This window comes from Gobio gobio, assembly GCF_949357685.1.
Source record: "Gobio gobio genome assembly, chromosome: 22".
Classification (NCBI taxonomy): Eukaryota; Metazoa; Chordata; class Actinopteri; order Cypriniformes; family Gobionidae; genus Gobio; species Gobio gobio.
In genome coordinates this window covers 20,157,303-20,171,370 of record NC_137118.1, presented here as the reverse complement: position 1 = coordinate 20,171,370, position 14,068 = coordinate 20,157,303, and the positions used below count along the sequence as shown (strand labels likewise).

At 36.7% G+C, this 14,068-nt stretch overlaps 1 protein-coding gene across 1 annotated transcript in view; it reads right to left on the bottom strand.

The window, feature by feature from the left end:
- cwc27 (CWC27 spliceosome associated cyclophilin) overlaps positions 1 to 14,068 on the bottom strand; it is a 54,007-nt gene that overhangs the window by 14,662 nt on the left and 25,277 nt on the right. The window contains exon 11 of the mRNA XM_079804543.1: positions 10,461 to 10,561. Within this exon, the coding sequence (XP_079660669.1) occupies positions 10,461 to 10,561 (101 nt within the window). The remainder of the gene's footprint in view (positions 1 to 10,460; positions 10,562 to 14,068) is intronic.

The following is a 14,068-nucleotide window of genomic DNA, read 5'->3' as shown; positions in this document are numbered from 1 at the left end:
ACACCCGCAAATGGCCGTTGTTAATGTCAAGCCCTGATTATTATCCCTTAAATGTCACCCTAGTCTTGTCTGAATTTGTTCGTTCGCTTCACGTTATTATTTCCCAGACGTAGTTTTGGTATTGAGGTCAATGTCCACTTGCCTTGTGTTCGTAGTTTTGAAGTGTCCCCCCTATTACAGTGACTTTCTTCTGGCATGTTCTGCAGACAGGGTGACCATCTTCGATTAAGTTTCCCTCAGGACTTTTGTTAAAGCCAAAATATGACAACGCCTCAGATTTGGTCCTTTTAGAAGTCTGAAAAATCTCCCTGCGCTGTCACTGCCTTCTGCCATTTCTTCTCATTCAAAAAACAGCGGTGCGCGCAACAGATTGACGCTGACTGGACAAGATTTACCGCGAGTTTTCACAATCGTGATAATCACACACGGTTTTAATGATAATTAAATTTTATACGATATTACTAACCGTCACTAAATTTTATCGTGGTTTATCGTGAAACCGGTAATCGTTTCATCCCTAATTACAGTGTATATGTATATGAGAACATGCGTATAAAATTAGATTAAACAATCTCTTAAATATTTTCAAATTTTCCTTAAAAGGTACATAAAAGGTCTCCTGTTAATCTTGAGTACCTATAGAGTAGTATTTCATCCTTCATATCTCAGAAGAGTCATTAGTTTTATTATATTTAAAAAAAACAGATACTGTACGCTGAACTGATTTTTTACGAAAACAGCCGAGCTCGTGCAGTGGGCGGAGCTAAAGAGACACGAGCACACACACGACATAGATCATGGCATGATCTCTGGAAAACTTTCGATTCACTACACGTTCGTGTTGTTTACACTTATGTGCCGATTGCCAACAAAACACAGACATTTGATACAGTTTCACTCACCGCCTGCGGTTTTGACTCATGACCGGGACCAAACAAACACACTTGCAGAACCCCGATGCTGCTCCAGAAAAACAAACTGCATCCACCGTTTCTGTAACGCTGGGTTATTTGGGAAGCTGAACAAGGTTATCTTTCCCTCACAACCAAAAACACACTTCTTTAGTGACATTGTTGATTTTGTGGTCTAAAAACAAAATGACAGTGCTGCTGGCGGCTACCGTAACCGAAGAAGCTTGTTGATGGACGCGCTCTTGTTCTCGCTCTGGTTGAGGTGCGCGCGCGCGCTCATCCAGGAGAAGTGCCCAAACAAGCAATTACGCCCTTTGTGAAGTCATACAGGGACATACTCGAAAATTTTTTTTTCCAAAACTTATTTGAATCCTGAAGGAGTGTATTTGGCTCAGAAATACTCCGTCATACGTCCAACTAGTTTTTATTTAATTTTTTCTTTTGGTCATGTTTAGCATGAGAATCCACCTCTTTAACAGTGTAAATAAGTCAGAATGCATGAAATAGCATTAGACCCCCCCACCCCCCACCCCTTTAAACATTTAATGTCTTGAAAATGTTTTATTAAACGTGGACTTTTATTTTTAATAAAAAGGCTCATTTCTGCTATTGTAGACTCATTTTGTAAATGTAAGCAACACATTTAGAAAAGTGCAAACTGGGTGCCTGTAAGAAGATGCCGGTACAGACACATCTGCTCAACCAGAATCGGCGCAAAATGGGGTCAGGCACGCTCAATGTGCACGAGTGCCCACACCGCGATGACGTCATTTTTGCCATGCACACCTTCGCGCTCATGCGGACGTGGAACCAAGTTTTAAGCTCTGGGGACCTGAACCCTGCAAGAGGATAAAGAATGTAATGGCCATTTCAAATTCTCTCCTAATCATACCCACCAATTTGAGAAGTGCCTAAAAATAAAGTATGTTCTATAAATTCCACGCTAGGTTTGCAGGAATTGGAAAAGTCAATAACATCAAAGCTGGACTGTTGACACTTGTGTCTACAGGCATTAATGTGCCACTGCAAATTCCCCCACTCAGACGGCTGGCACTGATGTCACAGATTGCCCGGCGGGTACAGTGCTTCTTTCGACTACACCTGCCCTCATGGCAACTATGACTGAATGCTTCTCCACAACAAGCTCAAGGGGAACAAACTACATCAGACGGAGCCTCCAACATTTGGGTGATTTATTTCATGTTAGCGCTGTCATGTAACGAAAAATCTTTTTCCACTCACAAATGGAACGCTTGTTTATTCTTCGTATTTATGGTGCAGCGAAAACCGCATTGGAAAGAGGCTGGAAATTTGTTTTTCAGCAACTGAGAGCGTGCCATGCGTTAGTCTGAGAGCCACTGACTGTGTTTGAAAATGTTTAGTCTGTGGCATGAGCTAATAGAAAACTAGAAAGACAGAAAGAAAGTAATGAGCCAAAGACTATTAAAACACATTAACTGTGTAGAAAACCGAACACTCTACCTCTTTTCAAATCTATAAAAAAAACAGGGCTGCCAATATGGGCTGAAAGGCATGTTTATCATGGCTGTAGTTTAAACAGTGAAAGATACAGCTTTGATAGGATTGAAATAAACAAGTATTAAAACAAAGTACAAGAACTTTGACATTCTTTGAGTATGCTGTGCATACAGCCATATAAATCAGAAAAAAATATTGCTGCAATAGTTTTAATGTTTCTTTGTAAGGACTGTTATATTATATTATACTATATATACACTACCGCTCAAATGCTTGAGGGTGTGATTTTTTTTCTGGATTTTTTTAAATATACTTTTAGCAAAGAAGTGACAGTTATTTATAATGTTACAAAAGATTTCTATTTCAAATAAATGCCGTTTATCAAAGTCTCCTGAAAAAAATATACAAAAAAATATGTAGCAGCACAACAATTTTTAACATTGATAATAATAAGATTGTAACATTTTTTCCAAATATAACACCCAGCCTCCAAAACAAACAACTTTTTTTCTTTTCTTTTTCTTTTACTTTTCCCCTCCAAACAAAAAAGATAAACTGAATTTTTTACCAGTATTTCTTACCTGTCATTTAGTGAAGGTAATTAATTGCGGTTTTTAAAAGCATGACTCTAAAACAACCCCTTAAAGAGATAGTTCACCCAAAAATTTTCGTTTAGTTTCACTTTCATTTATCTTCTGAACACAAATGAAGATCTTTTTGATGAAATCTGAGAGATTTCTGTCCCTCCATTAACAGTCTAAGCAATTAGCACTTTTTTTTCAAAAAGTTAGATAATAAAACTAATCCATATGAATTGAGCGGTTTAGTCCAAATTTTCTGGAGACTTAATTGCTTTGTATGATGAACAGATTTAATTTAGGCTTTTATTCCCATTTAAACATTGATCAACTGATCATTTGTGATAAATGGAAGCTCAAGCATGTTCGCTTGACATGCGAGAACCAATGAGGTTCATTCTTGTGTTCCGCAGCATGTTTCAGCTTCCGCAAGAACCAATAAGGTTCATTCTCATGTTACACAGCACGTTTGAGCTTCAGCAAGAACTAATGAGGTTCATTCTCGTGTAACGCAGCACGTTTGAGCTTGTGCAAGAACAAATGAGGTTAATTCTCGTGTTGCGCAGCACGTTTGAGCTTCTGCAAGAACCAATGAGGTTAATTCTCGTGTTGCGCAGCACGTTTGAGCTTCTGCAAGAACTAATGAGGTTAATCTCGTGTTACGCAGCACGTTTGAGCTTCTGCAAGAACCAATGAGGTTAATTCTAGTGTTACGCAGCACGTTTGAGCTTCTGCAAAAACCAATGAGGTTAATTATTGTGTTACGCAGCACGTTTGAGCTTCCAAAGAACCAATGGGGTTCATTCTAGGGTTTGGAACGACAATTAATGAGTGTAATTAATGACAGAATTAAAATTTTTGGGTAAACTATCCTTTTAAGTCAAGACAAAAGCTAAATTATTGTAAAGTTCTTGAATAACTACAGATTTAATCCCTAGAATAGTTGAATAACAAATGTTTCATTTGACTTTAGGCAAGATCCACTTTATCAGTAAGTGAGAACCCGATAGAACTCCTCAACACAGCTTGAACTGGATCCAATTCATATGCCTGACAGACAAACATCATCCTTCAGCAGAAAACATTTCTGTATGCACTGGGCCGGACTTACCTGAGGTGTAATGTTCAGGTAGAGTGGAACTTAATTGAGTAACTAAAGTTTGAGTGAAACAGGTTATTTGAACAGAATGGCTGTCATTAGCTATTCGAACCATGCATTTACTCATTTACAGAGGTATTCAACACATGAATGCCACAAATTCAGAACCGTGATTGAAATCACCTTTCCGAAAAGTCAGCGCTGGTAACAACCCTTTTCTTCATGATTTATGTGAGCAAAAAGTGATGCCTTCCACTCTGCTTGCTCAACGCTCGCGCTTCGGCCCAGCTGCAGACCGCGACTTGCAGGATTGCTGAATGATGGCACCCTTAGGGCCTACAACAGCAGCACACTCCATCTACTCCAGCTGGTGTTGCTAAGTACTGTCTTTGAGTTTGACGGCTATTCTAACAACATTCCATCCCTCTCCTGTCACTCGGGCCAAAAAGAGCTACAAATCAAGCAACAGGCCACAGGGGGTTGATGGGGACGACAAACACCTCATCATTTGGGAGGTGGATTATTTCCCTTTTGCTGGTCAAGAACGAGGGGATGAATTAGAAGCTTACTTTGGTCTATCAGTCAACGCCAGCATCTTCAGCAGCCCAGCAAGGGAGGATGCAAGTTTCTGCTGAGAATTACACTTTATAATTCAATGCTAAAGGTTTGAACTTAATCAGAAGAAACACACATAATGGAATTAGTAAATATAGCATGCAAGAGATCATTTGGCAATCAGCATTTGCAATTATTTTTGGTAGCCTACATTTTTATGAAAGCAGTGTTTCTCAACCTTAGTATATCCAAAGTCAGCCTCTGTCAAAGTCTAAACTTGAAGGTCCCTCTAGACTGGTCGCAATACAATAAATGTTTTCTAACTTACTATTAGTATTAATTTTAGCACTCATACCCCTTCTTTTCTTTAAAAATGCTTGAAGATTATGAGAAGACACTTCCGACAATGGGGCTAAATTTGGGGCATTGTGGGAAAAGAGACGTTTATAATTTTATAAAACCACTAATTCTTCTGATGAAACTTTTTGCATTATTTGAGCTGTAAAAGCTTTTTCAATCATTTGTACATTTGTTTTAAGATTTTAACATTGCATTGTCATGGTGGCATGTAAAACTGGATAGAACTTCACAACGAAAATGTTAGTAAGCAATTTTTTGGCACACTAAAAACTAGTTAACACATACGGTTTGTCTTGTGGCAATACTATTAAAACAGTAAGTTATGCTTATGGATTGGTCCCATTCATTTCCATTTTAAGCGCCTCACTGAAACCCACATTTCTGGGGGGTTTTCCACACAAAAAGAGAGGAAAATTAACATTATGCCACAAATTCTGTTGGTTAAGCTTGAATACACTGACAACTCTTTTGAGGACCTAGTCAAAAATTTGACAGTTTTGTATGCTGCTGTGCAAAATATGATTAAATTACAAAATGTAATTAAAATGTAATTTATTCCAGTGATCAAAGCTGAATTTTCAGCATCATTACTCCAGTCTACAGTGATCTACACATGATCCTTCAGAAATCGCTGACTCTTATTGGTGGCAAATCTATTGGTGGCGAAATTAATGCATTAAAATGCTTTGATAGAAAATAATTTGCTTATGTGTCTTTTTATAAGATTATGCTCGGACAATTTCTCTTACACATCAACGTGTTTGACTGACAAGGCTCCATTGAAATAAAACACCCTATGCACACAGGCATAACCTGTATAAATAACTCAGAGTAGTAGAAAGAATGTTGCCACATCATTTAGGGTGGGTAGAAAACGGACAGTGTTTTTAGCATGTCTCTCTTATTTTTGGCTCTTACAAATGACAGCCATGCCAAGAAAGAGAAAACCAGACTAGACGAACATGCTATAATTTATGTCTTGAAAACTAAAGTGATGCCTGTCGAAAATAATAATTCAAAAAGGTACAAATGTCTTCTAGTTTGCTTGGTGAATTGCGGAGGAGACAATTGGCTTCTTCCTAAAATAAGATACCAGATGCCAAGAGAGCGGGTTGCTGTTATTAGAGAGAGGGGAGGAATGTGTTTGCTTTTGGGGCTGAATACAAAGCTGGAAGTAGCCTCTGTGGACATATGAACATTAGAGAACCGGACTCAAACCCAAACATTGAGATTAGGGGGTGGGACCAGATGACTAGATGGCAAGAGAGCCAACTTCTGGATATTGACATAGAGATGGAAGCAGAACATTGGTGAATCTAGTATAAAATGCAATGATTGAAGTTCCGGTTTAGACACGGTTTGGAATTATTATTCTTGCATTTAGTTAAGAATGAATAAAACAGAACAACTATGTTGCAGAAAAATTATGCAGGAAGAGCCTTAAAATACATTCACATGAATTATTTTTACTATTACTTTGTTTTTAATGGAGTAGTCATAAATTAACGTTCAAACGAACAATTTAAAAAAAGTTTATTATTCTAGAAATATAAGTGTAATATAATATATATTGTTCTGTTCTAATATATATAACAACAGAATATATAACATAAAACAGAACAACTAAAACGTATGCAGGAAAAATGCATTCATGTGTATTTTTTTAATAGAGCAGTGATAAATAAATGTTTAATTAAATAAAAATATTTTTAAAAAATATTATAGAAATAGAATAGCTTTAATAAGGTTTAATATATAGAAGTTCAAATTATATTGAGTTTATTTATTAATTATACCACTTTTACTTCTATTACTTTCACATTTTTTGTTTTAAATAAGAACTACAATTTAAAAACTAACATTTAATTATATTAAATTATTCCTAAATGTTTATTATATAAATGTATATATAATTAGTTGGAAGTTGTAGTAGTAGTAGCAGCAGTAGCAGCAGAAAGAATAATTATAAATTAAGGAAATACTATTATTATATTCATATTTTTAAGGATTTAAAAGGATTTCTCTTTCCATCAGAGCAATTTCAAGCACAAAGTACTATTTTAAAAGTTTTTAATGGTTTTAAACTTTGACACAGCTTTTTAAAAGCATGGCATGTATAGTATATTTACATAGACAAACAGTTAAAATCTATAGCATAGAAAGACACAAAAATGTGTCTGTGAACAGCCCCAAAACGTACCTTTGACAGACTGACAAATGGGTCGCTGAGGACAGACATGCATTTCTGCCACTAATCTTTCACTAATTTCTTCTCGTAAATAATTAAATCAATACATAAATATCTGCATATTTTTCAAACGTGACTTGGGAATTTCACGTGTCTTCAACAGTTTGGTCAAATTTGTCTTTCACAGTCATTACGAAAGCCCTTCGAAACAAAACTGACAGTCTTAAAAATATAATATACGTCTGTCAGCATTACGATTTGTAACACTTACTTTTTCATTTATTTCTTTTAAAATCTATTGCATAAGCAAAGGCTGGTCACTCCACATTACCCACAAAAATGTGGATAATGTCAACACCGTACTGGCACAAGTGACTGTTTAAGCGTTTTGTCAAGAAACTGTCATAGCGCCAAATGAAGAGCCAATGAGAGAAGGTTTAAGTTCTTCTATTGTACATTTGCATGTGCTATTGAACAAACTAGATTTTTTACATATGACAAGTTCTGCTTAAACTAATGATTACCAGGGTGTATTTAGTTTTACTGGTGAAACAAAAACCACGATTGAAATTCATTCCTAATTCACTGGAACATCCCATCACACAAACTCTCCAAGACAGCTCTTTGTAATTCTTTTTATAATAAATACTGTCTTGCTTGCTAAAGCAAGTAGGCCTCAAACATGAAATGGCTGCTAAGTGTAAATAGCACATTCCAGGCCAAACGTTAAAAAGACACTGACAACGACAAGGGTGAAGGGACACACCTTTGCCCCCTGAGAGCACACAACGTGAAGACAGTGATATACAACAGGGCCATTGCAAAGCTCTGCCGAGGTCAAAGGTTTGCCTGCGCAAATCTCAAGCATGCAGTAATCCTCACAGGAAGTACAGCGAAAAACCAAGAGCCAGGAGTGCTTTCTGGATATGACAAACAGAAAAGGCTCCGACCTTGTCTGTGTGAGCTTTGTGTGCACTTTGAGCAGTGAAATTAAATGTTCTTAGTCTCTTTACCAATGGTTGTTAGATTGAATGGACCCTCTAAGAGAAAACAAATTCAATCTCCATGTCCTGTGAGGATAAGGTCTTCTTTGGTAAAGAGAAGAAACTTCGAATAACTTTTGTCCACAACTTATCAAGTTTGTAGAAATGAAGGAGATTGAGTAAAAAAGGCAGTGTTGGGGATAATGCATTACAAGTAATGCGAGTTACATAAGCAGATTACTTTTTTCAAGTAACTAGTAAAGTAACGCATTACTTTTAAATGTACACAAAATATCAGGGTTTTTTTTTCAAATAAGTAACGGAAGATACTTAGTTTTGTCATTTATCGACTGACAGCTCTCCTGTCCCCAAGTTGAGAGAAAGAGGAAGTAAGTGTAGAGGCGTTGTGTGCGCTGTGTGAACATGATGCTTGTAGTACCAGACTAAATGTGAGCAAGCATTGCGTTCCATTTCTTTGTTTTTATTACTGAAGAAGGTGTTGAACTTTCTTCCCCTGTGGCCTGTTCTTCTGCGTTCTAGAATGGCAGCACAGCTGAAAGGTTTGTTTGAGCAGCACGCTCTACAGTACAGGCGTGAACTTGCATTTTGTTTATTAATAAAAACAAATAAGCAAGCCTAGCCAAGATGAGAAAATGTAACGCAAAAGGTACAACGTAACATTACTTTCCATAAAAAGTAATTGGGTAAAGTGATTAGTTACTTTTTAGGGAGTAATGCAATATTGTAATGAGTTACTTTTAAAAGTAACTTTCCCCAACACCAAAAAAAATAAAAAATAAATCACATTCACATAAAATCACATTTATATGGTTATGATAAATATTAGAAAGGAATCTTGTCAGACTACAGAAAGACTTGACCTTGCAAACAAGACAATATTAGAAACTAGACTTAGTTCAAATTTAATGTAATAACTTGACCCAGAAAAGTCTTGACGACTCACACTGTTCCTTCAAATGAGTTTGAGAGTTCCATTAGATTTGCTACATTCGCACCAGTAAATGAGTGAGTCACACAAAAATGTGTTCAGGTCACATTTCACTTCAATTTTTGCATTGTGATTATATTCATTTTTCTTTTATTAGATTATTGATTTTTTATGATAAACAATTAATTTCCACCACATTTTCATAGCTACAAAGAATGTAATGACATTCAAAATAGTCAATGATTCTCATAACAACAACACAATTGTTTTACTGTACTAAAGTAATAAATGTAATCCAGATATCTTTTAATATTTTAAAGCACTATGAATTAAACAGTATAAAAATCATACTACCATGATGTATAAATACCTAATTTTAATGTATTTATTGAACATTTCTTTAATCCAAATCATTTTTTTTGTAATTATACATTTTTTCCTTTTGATTTTGGGATGAAATATGGTTTGGTTATTTTCATGTTTAGATAATAAAAGGTTTTAAAATGATAATTTTGACAATTTTGGGGGATAACTTAAATCTTGTCCGCTCCTCACACAAAAGGTATTGTTTGGCTTCAAAATAAAAATACAAATATTATGCACAATTCACATTGACCATTTCATTGGGAATTTTACCATTTTTAGAGCTCGACAGCCCCTGGACACTGCTGCTTTCATTGGGGATATTTAAACTTAGTAATTTTGTTACCAAGTTATGGTACTAAGTAATTGTGTTATGGTGTTTTTACTGATCAAATAGCTATGAGAAACATAAGTAAACAGCAGTCCAATCAACACCTTGGAATGATGTAAATGGGCCCATTTATAGAACATTCTGTAAAAAAAATCTCCTTTTGTAATCCAAACATTACACAGATTTGGAACGATACAGGGTTGAGTAAATGATTACCGAATGATGACTGAAAAAAAGTTTCATTGCTCTCTTCAAAATGCTCACAAAAGGTAAGCAATCAACTAGGCATGTCCAAAAAAAATAGACTAAATAACAGCTAGCAATGCCAAACATTTAATGTTATCCACACGCTCGCTCACAGCCAACATTCAGGCTTTCAAAACACGCATAAACACAGCAGCTTCAGATTTTTTTATATATATATAAAAAAAGCAAGGGCTGATGTACAAAAACAAACCTCCAAAACTGAACAATTCAGCTGTTTGGAGGACCTCAGTACATGCTGACTTGATTTTAGGAGAGGTTGAAATGCTTTCATTACACCATGTGTGAGAAATAAATTACGCTTTCACTGTTAAAATAGTACAAAACATTTTTACAGAGCTTTTTCAAATGATGTCAATAAAAAGACAAACAGCTGTGATTTTGTGGCACTGACACTCACCCTCAGTGACATCCTCTTCTTTCTTCACACCATCTTCTTTTCGCTGTTTGATTGCGAGTAATTCTTTCTTCAGCTGGCGAGCTTCTTTTCGCAATTCATCACTGTGGGAAGACATTCAACCGAGAGCTGGAATTAATTTCCAGTCTTGGAAGGAACACTTTTCCAATAAGTCTTGCAAAATGCAGAAGGGAAAAACATGTTACGGAAGGAAAAACATGTAGCACAATGTTTTTTTTTTTATGCATAGCAATTGAATATATTTTCCTGCTATCTGAGATAAATCATTCAAATAATAAATAAAACATTTTAACAAGTTGACGTGACATGGAAACTTACCAAATCTTAAATATACTCAAAAGACCAAATGTTCTCAAGAACAAATTGAAATTTAAAAATGTTTTAAGTCTACGACAAAAAGCCCTAGAGAGTAGCCAACACATCACAGATACAAAATATTTAAATAAAAAAAAAGAGCAACTATTAGTCTGGTGTGCACAACTAGAAAAGAGCAATACTGAGCAACAAGCTCATGAACTCATGATTTTTTTCTTTCTTGTTAGGTGCAAATGTGTGCAAAAACTTCCATAAGCCTTTCTTTAAGTTTTTTTGTTGACATGCTGTCACAAATCCAACTGTGTTGCGATATCCATGAGATTTTGCAAGAGCGAATTTTAGGATCGTAACTATAATCAAGAAGGAAAAAAACAAGAAGATTTTTGAATGTCTGCAGGGTGTTGGTCTTCATTCTTTATTAATATGTATTTATTTGAAATGGTTGATATGGAAATACAATCCGCAGAACATCTTCTTAGCTCCGGGGTTTCCAACTGATTAAGCTTCTCATTCCACAATTAACAAGGGGACTGTGTGTGTTCACATAAAACAGGAATAAAACCAACAATTATCTCAGGCATAGTGTTCCAACATGTGTCAGAAACAAATATGTGCATTAGAAGTATAAAAATCTCTAATAAATCGTGTGGCGCCTTGTTAGATCAAGAGTTCAGCACGGTGTCCAGACAGTCCAGGGTTCTGGCACCTCAAGAAGGGATGTTGTGGCTGAACCGATACACCTCAACCCTAGAGAACGCCAACAGTGAGCTCTTATTATGGTCTTTAGCATGGCTGTGGACCTAATCTGTGCTCTTAAACTGGCAACAGAAACATGCGGCATCAAAGTACCGCACACAAGTCCGCTTGAAAAATGGGGAATATCAATTCATGTCGACTCCAGAGCGGTTCAAAATTAGTATGAAAGCAATTTGGCTCAATTTGTGGAAGTAAACTACTGTTGATGATCATCCAATTAATGGCAAGTGACACTGAAGTTCTGCAAACAACGCGGCTAAGTAAATTATCACTGCTTATTCTGACCTTACCAAGCTCCAATGCTAAAGTTAAAGTTTGGGGGCAAATAATATAATGACCAAAAAAAGATCTGGGGCAGCCTTCACGAAAATCTTCTTAAGAAAGAAGTTACGAAATTTCCTAAGATAAATTCTAAGAACTATTTTATCGATATTGAAACGAGGTTTGTCACTTTTGACCAATTTGAGTTGTTACTGAATTTAGAATTCAGCATAATCATGTACTCATGCACATATCTAGTAATAGTAATATGCATCATTTACAGCTGTTTTATTGTAATGCTTAGTATTTGAAATCCAATAAATTCATTAAACATTACAAGTTAGAGGTTATTCTAAAATGTAAGAGGTTATTTAAGATGATTTTTAAGAACATTAAGAAAAGAAAAGTTTTGTTTTTAGAGCAAGAACAAATCCTGAAGACATGCTTTTGTGAATACAAAAGATTCAGAACGTTCTTAAAGTTAGAAAATAAGTAATTAATAGAAGTTAAGAAAAGTTTTCTTTTTTTCCGAGATGGTGGAATCGAACTATGGTTCAAATCAAGTTCAACCACGATGAGTAGGCTTGACAATGAGTGCATCTCAATAAGCTCCCTAGTTCAGTAGTCAGGGCACTGATCAGGCTATTTTAAGGGCTGTCTCAATCTCAAAATCCTACCAGTGCACTGAAATGTTCACTCCATAAAAAGTCCCACAATGCACTGTGAAGACCAAGGAACATCGATGTGCACTATGTTCAGAAGTTGTAAAGCGTTAAACATAAAATCACTTGAGCCAACGCACTACAAAATGACACGCGATGTATGTGTTTTAAAATACAAACCATTACATTTTAGCATAAACATACATCGCTACAGTTCTACTGTTGTTCATTAATACCAGTAGTTACATTGTACAATGAGGACATTGTCATGTCGCCGGAAATAGTGTCCAAGTGGTCCAATGTTTAGTGAGCCAGCGCCCTTACTTTCCTTACCAGTGCATTGTACCATTGATGTCCTTACCATTGATGTACATGATATACTGATTCATGACCTAGGAAGCTGACTGAGACACACCCAATGTCTTGTAACCGCACACAATGTGCCACTTTGAATAGTGCTAATGAGATATGTTGTGGGGAAGACCATCAGTGAATGATGTCTGATGTCACAGCATGAACATTCTGCTAAACATCTCCTATTTTGTTGCACAGAAGAATAAACTTTAGTTGAGTAAACTTTTGCTTTAAAAGATTTAGGCATATATATAAAATAATACAAATAAAATCATACCACACATGGGCAATCAATTAAAGGGGTGGTAAACCACGATTTCACTATTCTAACTTTAGCTCTCGTGTAATGTTGCTGCTTGAGCATAAACAACATCTGCAAAGTTACAACGTTCAAAGTTTAAAGCAAAGGGACATATTTGCTTTTAAAGAAATCAATTTCTAAGGACTACAGCAAACGGCCAGTAGGCGACTACAGACATTCCTCCAGAGTTGCTGACATCACCAGCCTCAATATTTACATAAACCCCTCCTCCGTGAATATTAAATAAGGGGGGGCGAGGCCATTTTGTATCGCTGTTGTTGTGGTATAGTGGTATAGGCAGGAGTGGTGTTGCTGCAATGCCAACGAAACACTGTTATTTTCATCCGGATTGCAGGTCTGGGGATGGGCGTTTAACATACAGCATGTTATATGCATGTGTGTTTGAGACAGAGGGGAACAGGTCTCAGATATATGCTGCCCATCATAAAGCACGAGACAGACAGGGTCGGAGGAGAAGACTTGTGTGTGACATAATGGACAATATTCGTCCGTTGCAATTCATGAGTGGTTCAGCGAGACAAACACTGCCAGTGTGAATCATGCACGATGGGCGCGCCTCCCGCTACACATTTCACGGAGGAAAACATCCACAATCTTCGCGAGTTCAATGCCGGATTTGCACAACGTCAGCTGCGCGAGACAAACACTGCCAGTGCGTGAATGCACGACGCGCACGGGGCTCCCGCTGCACATTTCACGGAAGAAAACTTCCACAATCTTCGTGAGTTCAATGCCGGATTTGCACAACGTGAGCTGCGCGAGACAAACACTGCCAATGTGTGGATGCACGATGTGCGGGGCTCCCGCTGCACATTTCACGGAGGAAAACTTCCACAATCCTCGCAAGTTCAATCAATGCAGGATTTGCACCACGGGTTGTCCTGAAAGATGGATTTAAAAACAGAAGCTGTTTACGGGCC